The 22,791-nt window shown below is 36.5% G+C and overlaps 2 protein-coding genes and 1 pseudogene across 3 annotated transcripts in view; 2 read left to right on the top strand and 1 right to left on the bottom strand.

Moving 5' to 3' along the window:
- LOC143667035 (olfactory receptor 13C9-like) overlaps positions 1 to 22,791 on the top strand; it is a 713,098-nt gene that overhangs the window by 629,388 nt on the left and 60,919 nt on the right. Inside the window, exon 3 of one of the 2 annotated variants that reach the window (XR_013167823.1) lies at positions 14,019 to 15,002. Coding sequence is in view for 1 of the 2 variants with exons in the window: in XM_077140765.1 (XP_076996880.1) it covers positions 14,037 to 14,993 (957 nt within the window). In the remaining variant the exon portion in view is untranslated. Of the gene's footprint in view, positions 1 to 14,018; positions 15,380 to 22,791 lie in introns of those variants that run through there. The other variant, XM_077140765.1, reaches the window with a different exon arrangement.
- LOC143655773 (pseudouridylate synthase TRUB2, mitochondrial pseudogene) lies at positions 275 to 2,938 on the bottom strand (annotated as a pseudogene).
- LOC143659257 (olfactory receptor 13C3) lies at positions 4,602 to 5,546 on the top strand. Its single transcript, XM_077132024.1, has one exon. The coding sequence runs from the start codon at positions 4,692 to 4,694 to the stop codon at positions 5,544 to 5,546; it is 855 nt and encodes a 284-aa protein (XP_076988139.1). The 5' UTR covers positions 4,602 to 4,691.

Genomic DNA, 22,791 nt, shown 5'->3' with positions numbered 1-22,791 from the left:
TAAGGAATGATGAGAAAGAAAGAAAGGAAGAAGGAGAGAAAGAAAGACACTGATGGACTCAGGGGGTCTGAAGTCTGTCTGAAGTAAACTCAAGCTTCAGACCCCCTGAGCCCGTCTGTGTCTTTCTTTCTTTCTTTCTTTCTTCCTTTCTTTTTTTCTCATCATTCCTTAATATCCTTCGAGCTTCATTTCAATAAGAAGCAACACTTATTTATTTTGTATAGTCATAAGTTCTAGTTCATAAATAGTTCTTATTCTTCTGTCACCCACTGCCTCACCAGTTGCCCAGCCTTTCAATGCCTGCGCTGCTCTCCAGCCCCAAGGCAGAGCTTGGTCCTGCAGAGTTCCAGGATTGGCTTAGACCTGGGAGCTTCTGGTTACCCAACAATGGCCTTAAGTTCTTCTCCAGCTCTGAGCTACCCTGGGGGCTGAAGCTTGGATAGCATACTAGATGCTGTGTAGGTCCCACTGGGTCCTCAGGAGGACCTATTTGAGTAGAGACAGCAGTGGTCTTAAGCGCTAGGCCAATTTCATGTACTAGCTTCCTCAGCTGCTTCTGCATCTCACTGAACCCCTAAGAGGAATTCCGAGGTGTAAAGGGAGGCATCCGATGCCAGTTATCAGCACTGGGGACTTGCTCATGGGACTTATTCATAGCCTCTCACAGCTATTTCATGAGTCCCCTGGGTCTTCAGGTTGAGGTTGGAGTACATCACCAGGGTCTTCTGATGGAAGTCTTGTATCTCTGCTAGGATTCAGTCCAGCTTCTCCCTGGTCATGTGGTCATACGTTATTTTCTGGACCAGCTGCCCGTCCTCACAGAAGTCATCTGTGGCTCTGCCCAGGAGGCCACTTACTGCATAAGCCAAGCACCCCAGAAGCCAGAAGGTGTCCCACACCGACTTTCAAACTGGTGAATGCTGGCCCATGCACGAGGGGATGGTTGGCCAGGGTGGACACACTGGTGGCAGTGAGGGTCAACTCCTTCTCCTCGCTGCCTTCCACCAGGCCCAGAAGAAAGCAAACACACTGTTCAAGAGCAGGAGGCTTCCCTGCATTGAGACCCTTCAGAAGCTGCAGCTCCACGGTGTCCCGCAGGTGCCTCCATTTTAGACCTGGGGGCTTGTAGACCGTGAAGAGTCCACACAGCCACACCAGTTCTGCAGACCATGGCTACCACTGGCAGCCTGGCTTATGCTAGATTTTCCTAACACGTTTTAATTCATTAACATGCCATATGCCAATCTGAAATTATGACCCAAAATATCTGTTCTGATTTTTTCCTTTTGTGTATGATCATACAGATTTACTTTTGCCTTATGGATTTATTTTATTTTAATGCTTATATATATTTCTTTTCCTTAAAAAAAAATAAAAGGTGTAAGGATGCAGTGGTAGAATGCTCACCTTCCATGCAAGTGACCTGGGTTCGATTCCCAGGCCACAGATACCACCCTCCCCCCACCAAAAATAAAGGTATAAGGATGGTATCTTGTATGAACTTACGTGCTCAAAAATAATGATGGTAAAGCAAACAAATAAATAAATGAACAATTGTAGATTTATCTCAGCAGAAGTCTGTTTTATTTTTCATCCTATCTAGATCCTTTTTCAATCTGGCATATGACTTGGTAGCTATCATTTGAGTTACTAAACATTAACTTTTAATAAACTTAAATTTAGTAAATATATTTTGAATTTAAAAGTCTGTTTTATTTTTCATCCTATCTAGATCCTTTTTCAATCTAACATATGACTTGGTAGCTATCATTTGAGTTACTAAACATTAACTTTTAATAAAAGATTTAGTAAAATATTTTGAATTTAAAAGCGCTCACATTTAAAAATTTTTTTGGTGAACATTTGTCCTATATTTCCAAAAGTTTCTAAATTTCATTTCTTATTTTGAACTTTTGTTTGCCCACAATTTATTCCGAATGCCACTTTTAATTGGGTTTGTGGGAAATACAAGAACTTTCTTCATTCTACTACATCTCTCATTTCAACTTTAAATTGCTTTGGGAGTTGGGGAACAATTACAATCATTGTAGCATAACAAATATTTACTCTTCCACATGTACGGAACCTAACATCATTTGTTGAATCTGATCTTAATTGAAAACACTGACACAAATATTAAGGAAAAAGTAACCTGCTTTTCCAAGAGGTGGAAATAACTTATCAGTATGAAGGTAAGTCTTCAGTATCATGAAGCTGTAATTTTTAATCAGTAATCAGAGGTATTATTAAATCTGAATTTGTAATATGAATAACCTGAGTCAATACAGCTACCAATGTATTATAATTACCATAATACAGGCACCCTTTAGTAGTAGTAGGAGGAGTAATCGTAGTAATAGTAATAGCAATAGTACAATGCCTGCTGAGTCAAAATGCTAGCTTATCGTGTCATCGCAACATGCCTGTGAGAAAAGTAAGGCAAATATATTTGTCACTATTTGAAACTTCTGGAAGGGTCGTAGTGAAAAGATCGTGGGCTTTGGGTCTTGCCTCTACCCATTATTAGTTGTGTAACATGAGCCAAGTGAACTAATGTCAAGGACAAAATGGGATACTCAGTAACCTACTATAAAAGTTGGCTAAATAAACTAAAGTGTTTTCACATAGGTCATGATTATAAAAAGACCAATCTTCACATCCAGTTGGAAAACACTGACGACGTGTTAAGTTAAATATTTTAATCCTTGTGTCATCTGTCTGCTTAAAAACCTCATAGAGTACTAGCGTATAGCATCAAGTTGTAGGGGAGCTAGTCACAAGTGCTTCCTGCTAATGGACCCCTTCTCCATCAAAAGAGGTGTCCAATCTTCTGCCAGAATTTTGAGCATTTGTGTACTTCAGCCACAATATCCTTCTCAGATGTGCTTGCCACAATGACACCACTGAAACTCCCTTGTCCTAATGGGGGTAGTGCCATCTGCTTATTCCTAAACTTGGGCCCAACGTCTCCCTTTCAGTATATTCCTCTTTCTCTCTTCTCTTCCAAACTTGTCTAATCCTTACCAAGTTTGCATACCTGGCCTGAATTTGCCTTGACAGATTTGCTTCTCATAAATTTCTTCCTTTAGGGAAACTTTTCACCCAAGTTACACGAGGTAATTATATTCATATTATATTTTCATATGTTCTCCTATATCCCAATCTGAAGAGTGAACTTGGCGTGGCAGGCACCTTAAATTAGTTTTTGGTTTTTCTTCACTGTGCTTGGAACATGACTGGGCTCAAATAGGTTGTCAGGAATATCCTAAATTCTAGTAAGGGGCATAAATTTACTCTAAATTTTAAAAAAGTGTCTTTCAATAATATTTCAATCTAAAGGGTATTGAACAACATGGTAAGACTGTAGTTCTCTGTAAAACACAACAGAAGTAAGTTATTGCTATCTTCCAGGTGGTTAAGCCCATCTTTATGGTAACACAGAAGACAATCTCTCTGGCTCAAAAATCTGGATAATCTGCTGACTCAGGGTAGATTAAAGTATTGATAATCTGTATGATTTTTAAAGTAGTTTCATGAGCATCACCAAGGAGCTTATTAGAATGAAAGAATTTCTGTTTCTGTCCTGAACAATTAATCAGAAACTGTAATTTAGCAAGAACACCAGCAAATTTACATGCATATGAAAATTAGTGAAGCAACAAACTAGATCTGGTTTCAAAGGTCTGAACTTCAAATTTTGCTTTATTGTTTATTATATGGACAATGTTGATCAAAACCTGTTTTTATATTTGAAAACAAATATAGGGAGTGATTATATTTTGTAAAACAAAGTGGTATATACAAATGCATGCATATATTTATAAAGTACTTAAGCCTGTTACTCTTTTCCCAGATTGGCTCAAACAAGTAAATTATCAAGACAGTCTCTCAAGATACAAAATAAAGCAAGCAAAGAGACCACATAATGTTCCACAAAGATTCTCCATCATATCATGCAGAATGGCCCATCAAGTAGTCTTGTCATAAGAACAATCAAACCAGATATTGAGTGGAATTCAATAGGTGATCAACAACTTACTTCACCTTTGATTAGATATTAAATTATGGTGCTTGTTATTCAATTAATTAAGATTAAAGTCTATGACACACAATGAAACTGACTGGAATATAGTATGCAGTGAGGCATAGAAAGAAATATGCACAAAAATCCAAGCTGCTGAAAGTTTGGTCATCCCTTTTAAACCTGAATCTAAATTCTGTTCCCTATTGATTTGTCTTTTGCTGACACCACTGCTTGTTTCCTGATCTGATGATAGGAAGAAGTCAGGCTGTCATCTAGAGGATTCCAGGGATTTTAGAGACCTCAATGAATGTTCTTCAAGTAGGACAGTTTATTCTAGGTCTTTATCTGATCATAGGTAGATCTTTATACATTGGGTATGGGGATAGGTAATTCTAATATTCCCAATTTTTATCTTACAATGGTTAAAGAAACCAATATGTAAGATCTTCAAACAAACTCCTTCTACTCCATTCTAAAATAATGATTGCTCATGTAACTTTTAACATTTTTTTCTTGGCAGTGAATATATTTTTGTGAGGTTTTCTTTGAAATTATGAAAGTGGATAGCTCGGATAAGTATAACCAGACGTTTGTATCAGAATTTGTTCTTCTTGGTCTTTCTGGATACCCAAAAGTCGAGATTATTTACTTCTTTCTAATTTTAGTGATGTATCTAGTGATTCTTACTGGCAACAGTGTTCTCATCATAGCAAGCATCTTTGACGCTCGTCTTCACACCCCCATGTACTTCTTCCTGGGAAACCTCTCTTTCCTGGATATCTGCTATACATCCTCCTCTGTTCCCTCGACACTGGTGAGCTTAATCTCAAAGAAAAGAAACATTTCCTTCTCTGGATGTGCAGTGCAGATGTTCCTCGGATTTGCCATGGGGTCAACAGAGTGTTTCCTTCTTGGCATGATGGCTTTTGACCGCTATGTGGCCATCTGTAACCCTCTGAGGTACCCCATCATCATGAGTAGGATGGTGTATGTGCTGATGGCTTCCACGTCATGGTTGTCTGGTGGAATCAACTCAATTGTGCAAACAGTTCTTGCTATGCAGTTGCCTTTCTGTGGGAATAATGTTATCAATCATTTCACATGTGAAATCTTAGCTGTCCTCAAGTTGGCTTGTGCTGATATATCCCTCAATATTATCACTATGGTGATATCCAATATGGTCTTCCTGGTTCTTCCACTGCTGGTCATTTTTTTCTCCTACATGCTCATCCTCTACACCATCTTGAGAATGAAATCAGCCACGGGGAGACACAAGGCCTTTTCCACCTGCTCTTCTCATCTGACTGTGGTGATCATATTTTATGGTACCATTTTCTTTATGTATGCAAAACCCAAGTCCCAAGACTTACATGGGGAAGACAAGTTTCAAGCTTCAGATAAGCTCATTTCCCTGTTTTATGGGGTAGTGACACCCATGTTGAATCCTATAATCTATAGTTTGAGGAATAAAGATGTAAAAGCAGCTGTCCGATACCTGCTGAACTGCAAACATATTCATTAAAAACGAAGTGAAATATGAGCCTTTGTGTAACAAACAAAAATATGGACCAATAAGGGCATCAGAGAAACTCCCTTTGGGAAATGATGGCTAAGGAGTTATGTTTTTAATTCTTTGTATTACTGACATTATTTTATTAGAATCACTGGAAATAGTAATCTTCCAAACTCAGCTTCCAACATGTGCTCATCTAGTTATTACAAAGACGATTAATTCCATCAGAATCCCAGTTATATGTGAAAAGAGTGTTTTGGCATACTCTGTCACAACATAGCGGGAAAAAAATCGCACAAAAGCTTTGGAAATAGAAAGGTAAGGGCACAAATCAGTTGTACCACAAGTACATAAATGATGCTGGATTGGTTTTTATTCTTTCTGAAGTGTAGGTTCCTTGCCTGTAATAAAGGAATATATAAAAACCCAACTTCCAGTGTTGTTTATTTCACTAAGTAGAAGATTGCTGAAGATTCTTCCTGATAAAGAAGGAATCAGGGAGTACTTTATCTTATGGGAAATGTGAGGCATTTCCCTACTGCCTAAGGGAGACTCGGAAGGTTGTTCTGTTCCATTCCAAGCCATGTTAGTGGGTGCTGCAAGAAAGTTTCTTGAGTTTTTGAATGCCTGCCAAGAAGAGACTTGCCTCTGGCATGATGATTGAAGACTTGCTGATCTCTGCACGCTGTAAACTAGCAAAAGAACTAATCCGGAGGAGGAGAGAGGTATGTGTCTAAGGGCTGAAAATAAACAGAAACATTTAAAATCTTCCTGAGATGTTCTTACAGCCTCAGCAAAAGTGATAAAAACAGTAATTGGGAAATAACACTAGCTCTTGTTATCCTGAAATGAGTTGAAACTCCTTAGTAGTAAATCTATTTTAGTTTTCCTTTTTTTCTGTAGATTCCTTGTATAGAAGGACAAGGCTGAGCACAGGGCATCTTTGGTCCACACCATCCATTTATCCCTTAATTACTGAGCCCATTACAACAGGTGAGCTTCGGATTGGTTTCCTACCCATTTTTTCCTCTCTCCCATTTGTTTTAGAGCCAGAACATGCCCCCATGTTTCCTCTTTGGGATTTTATTTTCTGCTAATCCACTCTACTGGTGGCCCAGGTATCTTCCCAAGTGGTCTGGTCACAAAAAGCCTGTTGTCCTGCCACTTTTCTATCTGGATTGGAGTGTTGTCACTGCTGGGGCCCTGCAGCTGCTGGTCCCTCTCTTCTGGGTTGGATCATTGGGACATTGCTTTTGGTTCTATTCAGAAAGGCCAGCAGCCTGTTGGTGATGACTTTAGAAATTCTGGCACCTCTGCCCAACCTTTGCTTTCGTCAATCCTCATACTTGTTTAACTCAATTTAACCTTTGACTATTTTAGGCAGCCAGGAGAAAAAGAACAGCAGGCCATAGTGGACATGAATTCTAGGAAGGGAGTATCCACGGAGAAAACCCCAAACTGGTCTATATCATCCACCTGGGGAGGGGTGGCTGCCCTCCTGGATGAATGGGGGCCATCATGAGAGTATGGGGACACCCTGAAAACTATCACGGGGCTATCAACTGTTTTGCAATCGATAGCAGGACAACTGAATTTTAGCAAAAAGAAAAAAAAAAAGCCAAGTAGTGGTGGCCATAGCCTGGCCCCTTTTAGGAGTCTTATATGTGGCCACAAAGGTAAAACTGGTGTTTAAATAATAACCCACCATCTAGAAGAGGAATTCAAACTAGAAAGAGACATGTATCTTGCCCACGCAAAAATAAAGAACTGTCTGCCTGACTGCTTGCACAGAGTGGACGACCAGTTAGAGACTCTGGCGTGCAGACATGCCCGAGTCAGAGGCCACAAGTTGCCTCAGGTCTGGAGGATTTTAGCTCCTCTGGGATGGGACCCCAAAGTGTGGGGCCGTATAGATTCCTCCTTGGCAGAGGAAGGGGAGACGGAGGAGGATGAGGAGCCCCACAGGTGCACCTCATACAACAGAAAAAAAAAAAAGGAAGGTGTCACAACATCAGGATTGACTGCTGACCTGGTCATTGCAGGCTGCTACGCGTAGAACTTATTCTCTATATGAGGTCTCCACATGGGATGACATACTCAACCCTTTTTTTGGAATGAAAACAAATAGAGGTAAGCCATAAAAGAAATAATATTGCAGGACGAAAGTAAAGTCGCATTTTTAAGTTTCACAAAGGAAAAAAAATAGCCAGAATGAATATTTGGGGCATGAAGTCAGATAAATATTTATAGCACATTATGGAACTAATGCATTTCAGTAAAGTCTAATAAGCTGTAATCTAGCTACTAGCACAGCTTTAAACTGTAATATTCACATGGATTGCATGTTTCTCTTTAACATTTTGGAATTCTGAGAAAAAAGCAGTTTACTTAAGAGAGCAGGGCAAGATCAAAAGCCTGAATGGTCAACAGAGAGAGAAGAGCCTACCAGATAACAGGATATGATGACCAAACAAAATGAAGCAGGCAACCATTGCTCAATTTTAATGAATCCTGTGACTTTTACTCAGTATTTTTTTTTCTTTTTTCTTTCTTTTTTTTCTGCTTTCTTCTGGGCCTTTGCCATTGCTTTGTTTGTTTACACTATAAAAGCTAAGGCTACCTTTCTCACTGGGAACTGGTCTAGAAAAGATTTTTTTTTCCCCTCCAGTTTCTTATGATGCATCTTCAGTAAACTCACCTTCTCACCAAACCAAAGAGACTTGTTTCTCTGATGCAGGATCAGGGGGCCTAACAATATAGGGCCTTGTTTTATGTTGGTAACATAACTGCAGTATATTTTGCATCTTAAGTGATGACAGAGGGTACTTTAATGAACCCTTTGATTTTATAAAATTATGACCCATATTGTAGTTTTAATGAGATAGGTTTTTTGTTTTTTTAAAATAGTTTCCAAGCTTTCGCTGTCAAAAAATTTAAAAGAATAATTTCATGATCTTGAAATACTCTTCTGAAGTGGAGGGATCCTAAACTCTCCCTCTCCTTACTGTGAATAAAGAGTAAGTAAGGAGAGGGAGGAGAGATGAAATGGGTAAAGCATTCTGTTCTTGGGAAGGAAACTTAGCCACATGGAGACAGACAGAACCTGAAAAGATGGCCAGAAAGGGATTCTTTGTGATCAGCGATGATCAATGGACTTCACAGACCATGATATTGAACATCAAATTTTAACTTATCTCCTGTTCAGTGCTATGTTTTTCTCATTATCTTCACATGTTTGGTCAAGTCTCTTTTACCTGCGTTAGAGGTTCTATCATTACAGAATTGTAAAGGTTTGTGCTCATACTTGGGTTAAGCAGTTCACAGAAAGTAGTGTAATGATAAGGTGCCTGAGATGGCAAGCTGATAAAGAGCATTAGCAAGTGGAGATGGTGACAAATGGTAATGAGAAGTTATACCCTTTGGGAATCCCCAAAACTGTTTGCGGACTCAGAACATTCTGTACATATTCTTGAGGAAGGCTTGAGTAATTATATTCCAGTATTCAACGTAATAGTGGCTCCCAGAAGATTGGAAAACTTATAATTTACATAATGCTAGTTTCTACTTTCTAATACTTATACATATTTTCTCCTAGTTTTATGTATATTATTTATATTTATTGGCTTAAAATTGAAGAATGTAGAGTTGTGGATGGAAGGGATTTATCATTCTTTCTCTGTCATTTAATCTGAATAATAGGTATATTTGCCTAGGTGAATTATTTGGAAATCTCTATAGCGTGGAGTGAGATGGAGTTACAAATTAGCTTGTTAGGAAAAGTGAATAGTTTGATGCCTATAGGTTTTCATTGTTGGGTTTCAATTCATTTGTTGTGAATTTCAAAATGCCAGTCAAATTCACATAATCATTTGTAAATTCCAAGTATCAGTACGAAATGTAGGTGTTTTTAGATTATTTGTGCAATAAAACCCTTCCTCTCTTTTCTTACTAATTTAATAAGCAAGAATTAAATGTGTAAAATCCTTATAACAATGCCTGTTACTTTGAAAGCTATTATTATTATTAACCAAAAGTTAATGTAGCTAAGTGAGTTATTCCTACTGTATTATCAATAAAATGTGTAGTATGAACAAAAGTCTGACAAAGCCATTAGAAGACTTTTAGAATACGAGCACCAGCAGTAGATGATAAGAGATTGAGGATGGAGTAAGCAAAATCCTCAAGACTGCTGACTGGTTATTTGAAATAGAATAATGGGTCTAATATAATTAAGTCTTTAGGGCATTAGTCATGAAATTTCAAAAGTTTTGAACATCTTCCCTGAAGCAATCTGAAGTCATAACTTAGAAAGGTAAGGAAATCCCTGAGAGCAAGAAATATTTAAATTACTTCCCTGAGCCTTGAGCGAATTCTTTGGAGAATATCACAGGCCTTCACAATGGGGCAGTGTTTCCACCTGGGCTTCAAGGGCAAATGAAATCTGCCACATTCTGAAAGTGAACTGTCCAATATTCATTGTCCTTTCTGACTAGCAAAACCAAAATACACTCTCTTTGTAATCATATTTGGCTGTTATATAGAAAAGGTTTCAAAATAATTTTGAAGTGGTACCTGTGCCATTATTGTTATCCAGACAACATGTCCCGTAACATTATGGCCCCCCAATGGTTACCCCTTGTTAAGAAATTCATCAGCCTTTTGGAAAATGTTGAACACTGCAAATAGAAGATCAAGGAAAAACAAGCTGCTGTTTTTTTGCAAACTAGGAGGTGAGATGAACTTCCATTTGGAGGTAATTGCTGAATATGTTTATTAATGCAACTCCAAGTGGGGAAGGGTCTGTCCTTTGAACTGAGTTGAAATAAACCATGAGTTTTGGGGATGAGATTTTTTGTATTAGAGAGAGTCTATAGGGAATAGGAATAAATATTCCAAGAGAATTATTTTTCAGCTAGTGAGAAATGGAGAAAAAATTGACTGAAAGTATAGTTTCAAATCCACAGCAATTTGAATATTTGAAAAAGATGGATGTATGTCTACAATTTATCTTAAAAAGAATGAAGATGCATTTGGTCAGAATATAGTCTTCGGTGCATTACAAGTGTCTATGTGTCTAACAGTATAATTTCTCCTTGGTCCAATGAAGTTACTGCACAATAAGGAACAGAACTGCACTCCTGATACAAGTTATAAAGCTGGTGTTACTAAAATTCTGATTCGAAATTTACGCTGAGCACCAATTCAGTTCTGTTTGTTTCAGTTTAGTAAATGTCCATGCAGTGTTAATCATAAATAAGCAGTGTTCTACTGTCTGTTCTTGAGACTCTGACTAAGGAGTGTTATTTGGAAACTTTTTTACTTGTTCTTGAATACATTTAGGATTCATGAAAAAAGAAAACAGGAGCAATGAGTCCTTAGCTAATATGAAAGAATTTTGATTCTTATAGTTATGTTTGCCTGAGTATTTTGGGAATTATTTATAATATTTTTCATTATTTTCTTTGGTGACTTTAGACATAATATTTGTGAAATACATATGCACATACACATATTAAAAATTTAAAGGAATGAAGTAAAATAGTTTTTCTTTGAAAATGTCAACCTGTGAATTCTTTCTTTTAAACTCCACTGGACATTTGCTACAATGGCATAAAACTATTCACTAAAAATGTGAGTAGAAATTGGTATAATGTACATCCCATGTCATGTCATGGATATGATGAAAAATAGTAGACCATGTTGGTTAAGAGGAGATCAGGTGATACCTGAGCTGATCTGATTGATGGAATTTGAAAGATAGAGTAGGAGGGAGGTATTGATGTCAGAAATATAAAAGAGCTTGAGATAAGAACAAGCTCCGTTGGAGATGAGTTAAATTAAAAAAAGCCGGGTTCTTTATATTCATTATCTTATTTATCCTCCAAGAATCCCATGATGTGGCTAATAAAAATCTCCATGTTATGGGTGAGGAGTTAAATAAATCGCCTTAAGTCACACAGCTAGGAACTGGAAGAGTTAATTGTATTTTTTTTTTTTAATACATGGGCAGGCACCGGGAATCAAACCCAGGTCCTCTGGCATCCCAGGCAAGCGTTCTTGCCTGCTGAGCCACCGTGGCCTGCCCTGGAAGAGTTAATATTTAAACTCCTGTTCTTTTCATGGGGCAAAGCAGGTGTGGCTCAATAGTGAGCTGCGTGGTGGCAGCAGTTAGAACAATGGTTATCACAGTGAGATTGCACCTGCTTGTCTCAGTCATCATTTGCCAGGGGATCAGAATTTGGGTGGCCCTATTTATCAGCTAGCATTGAGAAGGTGAATCTGGGGCTTAGAGCAAAAGAAGCATTTATCTTTTGGGTACAAAAGTACTGCAAAGTAAAAAGGGAGGAACAAATGAAAATAAAGAAAAAATAGAATAGAAGGAGAAACACCCTTATAACAGCCAAAGGCAAATCTGGGTGGTTAAAAACTGGCTGGAATAGGTCCAAAGGATCCAGTTCAGACCTTAGCCATATGCCAACTTTCCTTAAGAAGAAGAAATGGTCTTTGTGTTAACTGCTTGTTTGTTTCCTGAAATTTGCTTTTGTGAATGAATTGGAGAACTTTCAGTGGATTCTTGGGTGTTTCCTGTGTCTGTGGACAGGGATATTGCTAGGATGTATGTGTGTGCATTTGTGGAGGAGATGGTACAAAGGAGAAAATTGAAAAGGATAGACAAAGGCATTTTGAGATAAGGTATCCTCATTCATAAATGAGAGCGGTAGATATTTTCCTAAAGAATCTCCCAAAGTGAGAGCTGTCAGAGAACTTCCCTGTTGGAAGATGTCTCTTTGGTCACAGGCATTTGTTTGAGTCTTGCTCGGTTGGGCTTAGGTAACAACCAAGTAAAATCCACAAAAGATTCATATCCAGAATATAAAGAGAACTCTCAAAAATCAATAATAAGTAAACAAACAACCCAATTAAAATGGGTATAAAACATGCAAATGGGTATAAAACATCAAAGAGAATATTAGGATCGCAAATAAAGCACATGAAAACATTCAACATCATTAGCCATTACGAAATTACAAAGTAAAACTATGATGAACTGTTAGTACAACCTATTAGAATGGGTAAAAAAAATATTTACTTTACCAAGTGCTGATGAAGATGCTAAAAAACTGGAACTCTCACACATCATTGGTTGGGAATGCAAAAACGATATACCATTCTAGAAAATTGTTGACAGTCTCACAGATTTAAACATGTTCTGCTGCTCAAAGGATCCAGAATCCCACTGCTTTATATTTACTGTAGAAAGATGAAAACTTATGTTCACAGAAAAATCTGTGAACAAATTTTATGGCCTCTCGATTCATAATTACCTCAAACTGAAAAAAACTTAAATGTCCTTCAACAAGAGAAAGGACAAAAAACCATGGTACATCCATACTATGGAATTCTACTAAGCAATAGAAAGAAACAAATTATCAATACACAAACAACTTGGCTGAGTCTCACAGCCTTTGGTGCTAAGTGAAAGAAGCCAGGCCCCAAAGGCTACATATTGCAGCATTTCATTTATATGATGTTTTGGACAAAGGAAAAGCTACAGGGGCAGAAAATATATCATTCATTTCCAGGGCTTCTAGGTATGTAGAAGGGATGACTATAAAGGAGTAGCATGAGGGTTTTTTTTTTTTAAAGGTGGTTAAACAGTACTGTATTCTATTTATGGTGCTGCTTATGCAAATCTATGCATGCTTTAAAATTCAGAGGTGTATACTAAATGAAGAAAATCCATTTTACTCTATAATATTTTATTGTATGATAGTTCAAAATAAAATTTAAGAAAATGTTCTTCCCTCTTGGAGGAAGAAAGGTATTTGCAGTGTAACAGGAAGATTTCAGGTTTTTAGACTTTACATGATTATACCTGGTTTGGGGGCAATCAGGTACTCAATAAACACAGATTGTGCTCATTTTTGACTATTTACCATACAGATTGACACACTTTCAATTTATTAATATCCATCATGTTACTTTTAAATATTCTGAGTTGGGAGCCAGAATACCTTTTTAAGGTAAGTTTACAAGTCTCTAGTATACTATATTTTGTATTCCTTTATAGTGTATAGAAAAAAAAAACTAAGCTAAGTATGTGGTAGATGCAGGCCTGAGTTTGAGCTCAGACTTTACATTTTAATTATGTGACTTTAGACTTAAACCTTCTTGGTTTAGGTTTCCTTGCCTTGAGATGACAATATTATGGTGTTAAATAAAAATATATGAAAAACACAAATTTCATGGCCCAGATCAATACAATATTTTCTCCATCATTATTTTCTTCTTTATTGTATTATTTCTTTACTTCTTCCTTTTCTCTCTAGGAACCTTACTTTGTTCCTTTCCTTATTTTCTTCCTTTCTTTCTTCTTCTCATTGGGTTCATGTGATTTTACATTTGTGCATTGGCGTGCATGGACTTTCATAGGAAAGAAAAATATTATGTGTTCTTAAAAAATTCTCTGTTTTCCCACAGGTGAAGAGAATCAGTAAAATGGAATGGGAAAACCAAACTATTCTGATAGAATTCTTTCTGAAAGGGCTTTCCGGTTACCCAAGGCTTGAGCTACTCTTTTTTGTCCTGATCTTGATAATGTACGTGATCATCCTCCTGGGCAATGGCACTCTTATTTTAATCAGCATCCTGGACTCTCACCTGCACACCCCTATGTACTTCTTCCTGGGGAACCTCTCCTTCCTGGACATTTGCTACACCACCACCTCCATCCCCTCCACGTTGGTGAGCTTCCTCTCAAAAAGAAAGACCATTTCCTTCTCTGGCTGTGCAGTTCAGATGTTCCTTGGTTTGGCCATGGGAACAACAGAGTGTGTGCTCCTGGGCACGATGGCCTTTGACCGCTATGTGGCCATCTGCAACCCTCTGCGATATCCTGTCATCATGAGCAAGGATTCCTATGTGCCCATGGCAGCTGGGTCCTGGCTTGCAGGGGTTGTCAACTCTGCAGTACAGACTGCATTAGTGGTACAATTGCCATTCTGCAGAAATAATGTCATCAATCATTTCTCCTGCGAAATTCTTGCTGTCATGAAGTTAGCTTGTGCTAACATCTCAGGCAATGAGTTCACTATGCTGATAGCCACAACGTTGTTCGCACTGATGCCCCTTCTCTTGATTGTAGTCTCTTATACATTAATCATTTCCAGCATCCTCAAGTTCCGCTCCTCTGAGGGGAGAAAGAAAGCCTTCTCTACCTGCTCAGCCCACCTGGCTGTGGTGATTATATTCTATGGGACCATCCTCTTCATGTACGTGAAGCCCAAATCTAAAGAGTCACTTGATTCAGATGACCTGGGTGCTACTGATAAACTCATATCCATGTTCTATGGGGTGATGACACCCATGATGAATCCTTTAATCTACAGTCTCAGAAACAAGGATGTGAAGGAGGCAGTAAAGCACCTGCTGAACAGAAGTTTCCTTAGCAAGTGAACAGAAAAGGTATTGGATTGTTAACATGTTGAACATAATTGAAACTTAAAAGTAACATCGAATTTTGGTTACTTTGCATTTTCTTTGCACTTTCATATGTAATATTAATTTTTATAATAAGATATAGCATTTCATTAGTAATGCATGCTCACCATAGAGAATTTGCCAGACACAGGACATACATACAGGATGATGAGGAGAAAACAGGTCACTATCATTTCACCACTAGGAGAAGGACACTTTCTAATATTCTGAATGATATCTTTCATGTTCTGTGTCTTTTGCAGTATTGGAATTGGGCGTTATGTGCTTTTCCTATGTTCACTTTTTTTTAACATACCATCTTATAGGCAACATGCCACTAAATATTTCAAAAAATAAATAAAATCCCCCACTTTGAAAAAAATAAAGATAAAACAATCAAACCGATGAAGAAAAATACTGCACCCAATTGTTCAAGTGCAGAATTTTGTGTGGTAGTTTCAAATTAATCTCCAAAGCATTTTAAACCATTGAATACTCTTTCTTGTCCAGCATTTCATTTTTTCTGTGCAACCCTAGGGATGCTGAATATTTAGAACTTCTACAGGGTTGAAAATGGGGTTTAGGGGTGGCATCTATGCAATCAGCCAGGGGATCCCTGTTTTGTCTCCTTTCTTTTTAAAATGTTTGTGGATACTTTGGATATATTAATGTCATTTCATCTTTTTGAGCTAACTTTTTAATTCTAGTGACAAGAATAGTAAAGCACCCTGAACTATATTTAATTCCTTAGCAAGTGAATGGAAAAAGTATGGGAAGGTTAACATGTTGGACATTATTGAAACTTAACAATAACACTGTAATAAATTTACATCTAATTTCAATCATTGTTATTCACAGATTAAATCTTGTGGCCAGGGAATGAGATCACTGACATATTATGCATAACATGCTCTGGTAGTCTATTAGTTTCCATAAAGCAGCTCATAAGATGTTTTGTTTTTCTAAGAATTCCAAGGAAGTGGCAAACCCCTGGAGTAAGGCCATCTTGGATACTCAGGCTCTAATTTTCTTTTCCTTGTAGGTTAAACTACTTCCACAAACTCTCTGGGATGACTATTTTAGGTCCAAGTCTTATATCAGACTTAATACGTTTGTAATAGAAAATTGACTTAAGCAAGTGAAAATTTTAATGCACACGTTTATCCTCGTAGGATAAGACCAGGATAGTTTTCCTCTCATAGGAATGTAGAATCAAAGGCTTAAGAAAAGAAAGGTAAATAATCTGTTTTGATGTATTCATGTGCTCACATTTGTCAGGCAAATACACTATCATTATAATACTGTTATGCTTTCTTTAGTACTTGAGCTCTAGAGTACTCATTCAGAAACTATTTTGAAAGCTTCTTATGGAAGATTATTTTGTTGTTGTTAACAATTTTTTCCCCTCAGGAACGTAATAACATCTTACCTGGTATACCAGATGTGTGTGTGTGTGTGTGTGTGTGTGAGAGAGAGAGAGAGAGAGAGAGAGAGAGAGAGAGAGAGAGAGAGAGAGAGAGAGAGAGAGAGAGATTTTTCTGCTGGACTGCAAAATATACAAGGGTAGGGAACACTGTGTATCCCCCCATCTCCATTCTCATGGAGGTGACAGGCAGGAAGGAGTATAGTTGAGGTCTCCTTCTAAGGAGGCATGCAGATATACGGGTTTGACGTGGAAGAGAAATCAGTAGGATATGAGTATGCTTATTTCCGAGTACAGGTGAGACACTACTCTTTGGGGAATTCCAGATACAAATATACTCACTGCCTTATCTATCTTCAACTTTGTTTATATATTATATAACTTTGTTTATATATTTATAAATATAAATATACTCACTGTCTTATCTATCTTCAACTTCTCCTTTGTTACTGACTTGACTTATAAACATGCTTCTTTATTTCTTATTTTAAAATAATAAAAACAAAATGAAATCAACCAAAATACAACCTTTATAATTCTGTCTAGCTACTACTCATTTTCCTACTGTTTTTAATCTAGCTACTTGACATCAGACTAACACTAACTGTCCTCTTCTTCGTCTCTCTTTAATTCCTCAATTTACTACAATCTGGTCATGGACACTAGCCTTCTTAAGATTTACATAGGCCATTTTAATGCCTAATTTTTGATTCTTATCTTTTCTTTGGATCACAACTTCCTTTAATTTCTTTCTTTATATATTTATATGTATTTATATAAATTTTAAAGTAAAATTTGCTCATTGTAAAATATTCAAATGCTGTGAAATATGCAAAGTAGAAATTCAAATACGGATATGGTTTCATATGCATTTATATAGATAATTTATACACAAATCACACATATTTATATATGAAAAGTAATATTTGGGGAATATATGTAAATATATTTTCACAGTGTACATATATTTAATTCATATTTAAAAACTGCATATTCAACATGCAGTTTCCTGCAGCTGGCTTTTTCACTCGAAATATTCTCTTTGCAAGATACCTAAATGGTTGTTGTTAAGGGCTGATTATTATTCTATTGTGGGCATGGATACAACAGAATTTATATAACTAATCCTTTTGGGTGGACATTTGGGGTGGTTTCTAGGTTTTTGGTATTACTGTGTTAGTCAGGGTTCTCTAGAGAAACAGAACCAACAGGAGAGAGATGTGTAAATATGAGATTTATAAAGGTGTCTCAGGCAACCATGGGAATGGAAGAGCCCAAAATCTACAGGGCAGGCTGTGAAGCTGGTGGCTCTGATGAAGGGTCTGGACGAACTCCGCAGGAGAGGCGCTGGCTGAAGAAGTAGTGAAAAAGTCTTTCTTCTTCCTTAAAAGCCTTCAACTGATTGAACTATCTCATTGTGTGAGACATGCCTTAGTTGATCACAGTTGTAATCTGCCACAAATGAAATCAACTGATAGATGATTTTTCACAACAGCCTTCTGGTTTATCAACCAGCCATGAAATATCCCTGTAGCAATCAATGGTCAGGCCGGTACTTGCTTGGCCAGACAACTGGGCCTCATCACTTGGCCAAGTTGACACAAGGACCTCACCATTACACACACAAAAATGCTTTTATATTCACCAGGAAACGATTTAATTTTGTAAACTGACTTTATTATTGGCTATCATTGAATTCTTTATTTTTTCCACAAATTGATAGACTTTTATAGAAAGAATATTATGATCTGAAAATAAATTGAATATTTCTTTTCCAATGTTCATACTAATTTTTTGTCATGTTATTTTCAATATAAGGCAGTTAAATAATAATGGTTATAATTAACACCTTTCCCTTCTATTGACTAAAATAAATATCATCCTGTCACTTAACAATAAAACATGATGATAGCTATTGGTTTATATTAAATATGTTTATATAATGCTAAGTATGATTTCCAGAAAGGGATAAAGAATTTTTTCAAAACTTCTCAGTATCTATGGATTATGTGCTCTGTCGTCCTCAATGTATCATTACTGAATTTATAAGTACATTTTGGAGTTGATATTTCTTGGATATGATTAAGCAATCCTGTAAGAGTCAATACTTTAAGGTCTTTATGAATTCTGCCAAATTTTTATTTAGAATTTTTGGATCCATACTTAAAAGTATAATTATACTTTCAATCATGGCTCAAATAACTAGGCAGAAGCCTAAAAAAGGTATAAGAGACTTGATAAACACTATAAACTGACTAGACCTATTAGATATCTATAGAACAGTCAACCAAACAACAACAGAATACATATTTTTCTCAAATGCACCAGAATATTCTCCAGGATACATTAAATGATATGGGATGAAACATGTCAATAAATCTGAAAGGATTGAAATCATGCAATGTATATTCTCTGACTACAGTGCAATTACATTAAAACTCAATAACAGACCAAAAATTACTAAGTTCACAAATATATGGAAATTAAAACACATGCACCTAAATAACTAATAGATCGAGGGAAAAACAATCACAATGAAAATTAGAAAATACTTTGAGATTAATAAAATTGATGCACAACATGTTAAAACTTATGAGATGCAGGTAAAGTAATGAATGCTTAAAGGAAATTGATAGATCTAAACATCTATATTAAAAAGGAAAAAGATATCAAATTAATAATCTAAACTACCATCTTAAGAAAGTAGAAAAATCTACACCAAAACAAGCAAGCAAGCATAAATAATAATGATTGAATCTAGACTAACAAGGAGAAGAATAGTAAGCTCTAATTACTAAAATCAGGAATGAAAGAGGATATATCTTAATAGGTATAACAGATATATAAAAGAATTATAAGGTAATATTAGGAACAATGGTATGACAACAAATTAGATCACTTAGATGAAATGGAATATTCCTAGAAAACACATAACTTTGAAACTTGCCGAAGAGGAAACAAAATCCAAGTAGGATTATAACAAGTAAAGGGATTGGATTAGTAAATTAGAAGCTTTACACACAGAAAATACCCAAGCTCAGATCCCTTCATTGATAAATCTACTAAACATTTAAGAAAGAACTAATACCACTCCCTTAAAACTTCTTCCGAAAGTATAGAAAGGAAAGAGCACTTCTAAACTTAGTTCACTTTGTGAGACCAGTATTATCTTGATATCAAAACCAGAAAAGGCTTGGAATTTAAAATGGTGCAGCTACTGTGGACTACTTTGGCAATTTCCCAAGAGGTTAAATATAGAATTAACACATGACCCAGCAATTCCACTCCTACATACACACCACAAAGAAATTGAAAACCATGTCCAACTATGAACAACTTTATGCTAATAAATACAACAATGTAGATGAAATGGGCAAGTTCCTAGAAAGGCATGAACAACCTACTTTGACTCAAGAAGAAATAGATGACCTCAACAAACCAATTACAAGTAAAGAAATTGAATCAGTCATTCAAAAGCTTCCCAAAAAGAAAAGTCCAGGACCAGACGGCTTCACATGTGAATTCTACCAAACATTCCAGAAAATTAGTACCAACCCTGCCGAAACTCTTCAAAAAAATGGAAGTGGAGGGAAAGCTACCTAATTCATTCTATGAAGCCAACATCACCCTCATACCAAAACCAGGCAAAGATATTACAAAAAAAGAAAACTACAGACCAATCTCTCTAATGAATATAGATGCAAAAATCCTCAACAAAATTCTAGCAAATCGAATCCAGCAACACATTAAAAGAATTATACATCATGACCAAGTAGGATTCATCCCAGGTATGCAAGGATGATTCAACATAAGAAAATCAATTAATGTAATACACCATATCAACAAATCAAGGCAGAAAAATCACATGATCATCTCAATTGATGCAGAGAAGGCATTTGACAAGATTCAACATCCTTTCCTGTTGAAAACACTTCAAAGGATAGGAATACAAGGGAACTTCCTTAAAATGATAGAGGGAATATATGAAAAACCCACAGCTAATATCATCCTCAATGGGGAAAAATGGAAAACCTTCCCCCTAAGATCAGGAACGAGACAAGGATGTCCATTAGCACCACTATTATTCAACAGAGTGTTGGAGGTTCTAGCCAGAGCAATTAGACAAGAAAAAGAGATACAAGGCATCAAAATTGGAAAGGAAGAAGTAAAACTATCACTGTTTGCAGACGATATGATACTATACGTTGAAAACCCGGAAAATCCACTACAAAACTACTAGAGCTTTTAAATGTGTACAGCAAAGTAACAGGTTACAAGATCAACATTCAAAAATCTGTAGCGTTTCTATCCACTAGCAATGAACAAGCTGAGGGGGAAATCAAGAAATGAATTCCATTTACAATTGCAACTAAAAGAATAAAGTACTTAGGAATAAATTTAACTAAAGAGACAAAAGACCTATACAAAGAAAACTACAAAAAACTGTTAAAAGAAATCACAGAAGACCTAAATAGATGAAAGGGCATACCGTGTTCATGGATTGGAAGACTAAATATAGTTAAGATGTCAATCCTACCTAAATTGATTTACAGATTCAATGCAATACCAATCAAAATCCCAACAACTTATTTTTTGGAAATAGAAAAACCAATAAGCAAATTTATCTGGAAGGGCAGGGTGCCCCGAATTGCTAAAAGTATCTTGAAGAAAATAAACGAAGCCGGGGGTCTCGCGCTGCCTGACTTTAAGGCATATTATGAAGCCACAGTGGTCAAAACAGCATGGTATTGGCATAAAGATAGACATATCAACCAATGGAATCGAATAGAGTGCTCAGATATAGACCCTCTCATCTATGGACATTTGATTTTTGATAAGGCAGTCAAGCCAATTCACCTGGGACAGAACAGTCTCTTCAATAAATGGTGCCTAGAGAACTGGATATCCATATGCAAAAGAATGAAAGAGGACCCGTATCTCACACCCTATACAAAAGTTAACTCAAAATGGATCAATGATCTAAACATTAGGTCTAAGACCATAAAACAGTTAGAGGAAAATGTAGGGAGATATCTTATGAAACTTACAATTGGAGGCGGTTTTATGGACCTTAAACCTAAAGCAAGAGCACTGAAGAAAGAAAGAAATAAATGGGAGCTCCTCAAAATTAAACACTTTTGTGCATCAAAGAACTTCATCAAGAAAGTAGAAAGACAGCCTACACAATGGGAGACAATATTTGGAAACGACATATCAGATAAAGGTCTAGTATCCAGAATTTATAAAGAGATTGTTCAACTCAACAACAAAAAGACAGCCAACCCAATTACAAAATGGGAAAAAGACTTGAACAGACACCTCTCAGAAGAGGAAATACAAATGGCCAAAAGGCACATGAAGAGATGCTCAATGTCCCTGGCCATTAGAGAAATGCAAATCAAAACCACAATGAGATATCATCTCACACCCACCAGAATGGCCATTATCAACAAAACAGAAAATGACAAGTGCTGGAGAGGATGTGGAGAAAGAGGCACACTTATCCACTGTTGGTGGGAATGTCAAATGGTGCAACCACTGTGGAAGGCAGTTTGGTGGTTCCTCAAAAAACTGAATATAGAATTGCCATACGACCCAGCAATACCATTGCTAGATATCTACTGGAAGGACTTAAGGGCAAAGACACAAACGGACATTTGCACACCAATGTTTATAGCAGCATTATTTACAATTGCAAAGAGATGGAAACAGCCAAAATGTCCATCAACAGACGAGTGGCTAAACAAACTGTGGTATACACATACGATGGAATATTATGCAGCTTTAAGACAGAATAAACTTATGAAGCATGTAATAACATGGATGGACCTAGAGAACATTATGCTGAGTGAGACTAGCCAAAAATTAAAGGACAAATATTGTATGGTCCCACTGATGTGAACTGACATTAGAGAATAAACTTGGAATATGTCATTGGTAACAGAGACCATCAGGAGTTAGAAACAGGGTAAGATAGTGGTTAATTGGAGCTGAAGGGATACAGACTGTGCAACAGGACTAGATACAAAAACTCAAAAATGGACAGCACAATACTACCTAATTGTAATGTAATTATGTTAAAACACTGAATGAAGCTGCATCTGAGCTATAGTTTTTTTGGTTTGTTTGTTTTTTATATATATTTTTTGTATATTTTATTTTTATTTTTTTCTCTATATTATCATTTTATTTCTTTTTCTGTTGTCTTGCTATTTCTTTTTCTAAATCGATGCAAATGTACTAAGAAATGATGACATACATCTATGTGATGATATTAAGAATCACTGATTGCATATGTAGAATGGAATGATTTCTAAATGTTGTGTTAGTTAATTTTTTTTAATTAATAAA

Source organism: Tamandua tetradactyla, chromosome 2, assembly GCF_023851605.1.
Source record: "Tamandua tetradactyla isolate mTamTet1 chromosome 2, mTamTet1.pri, whole genome shotgun sequence".
Classification (NCBI taxonomy): domain Eukaryota; kingdom Metazoa; phylum Chordata; class Mammalia; order Pilosa; family Myrmecophagidae; genus Tamandua; species Tamandua tetradactyla.
This window is presented reverse-complemented; position numbering and strand designations above follow the sequence as displayed.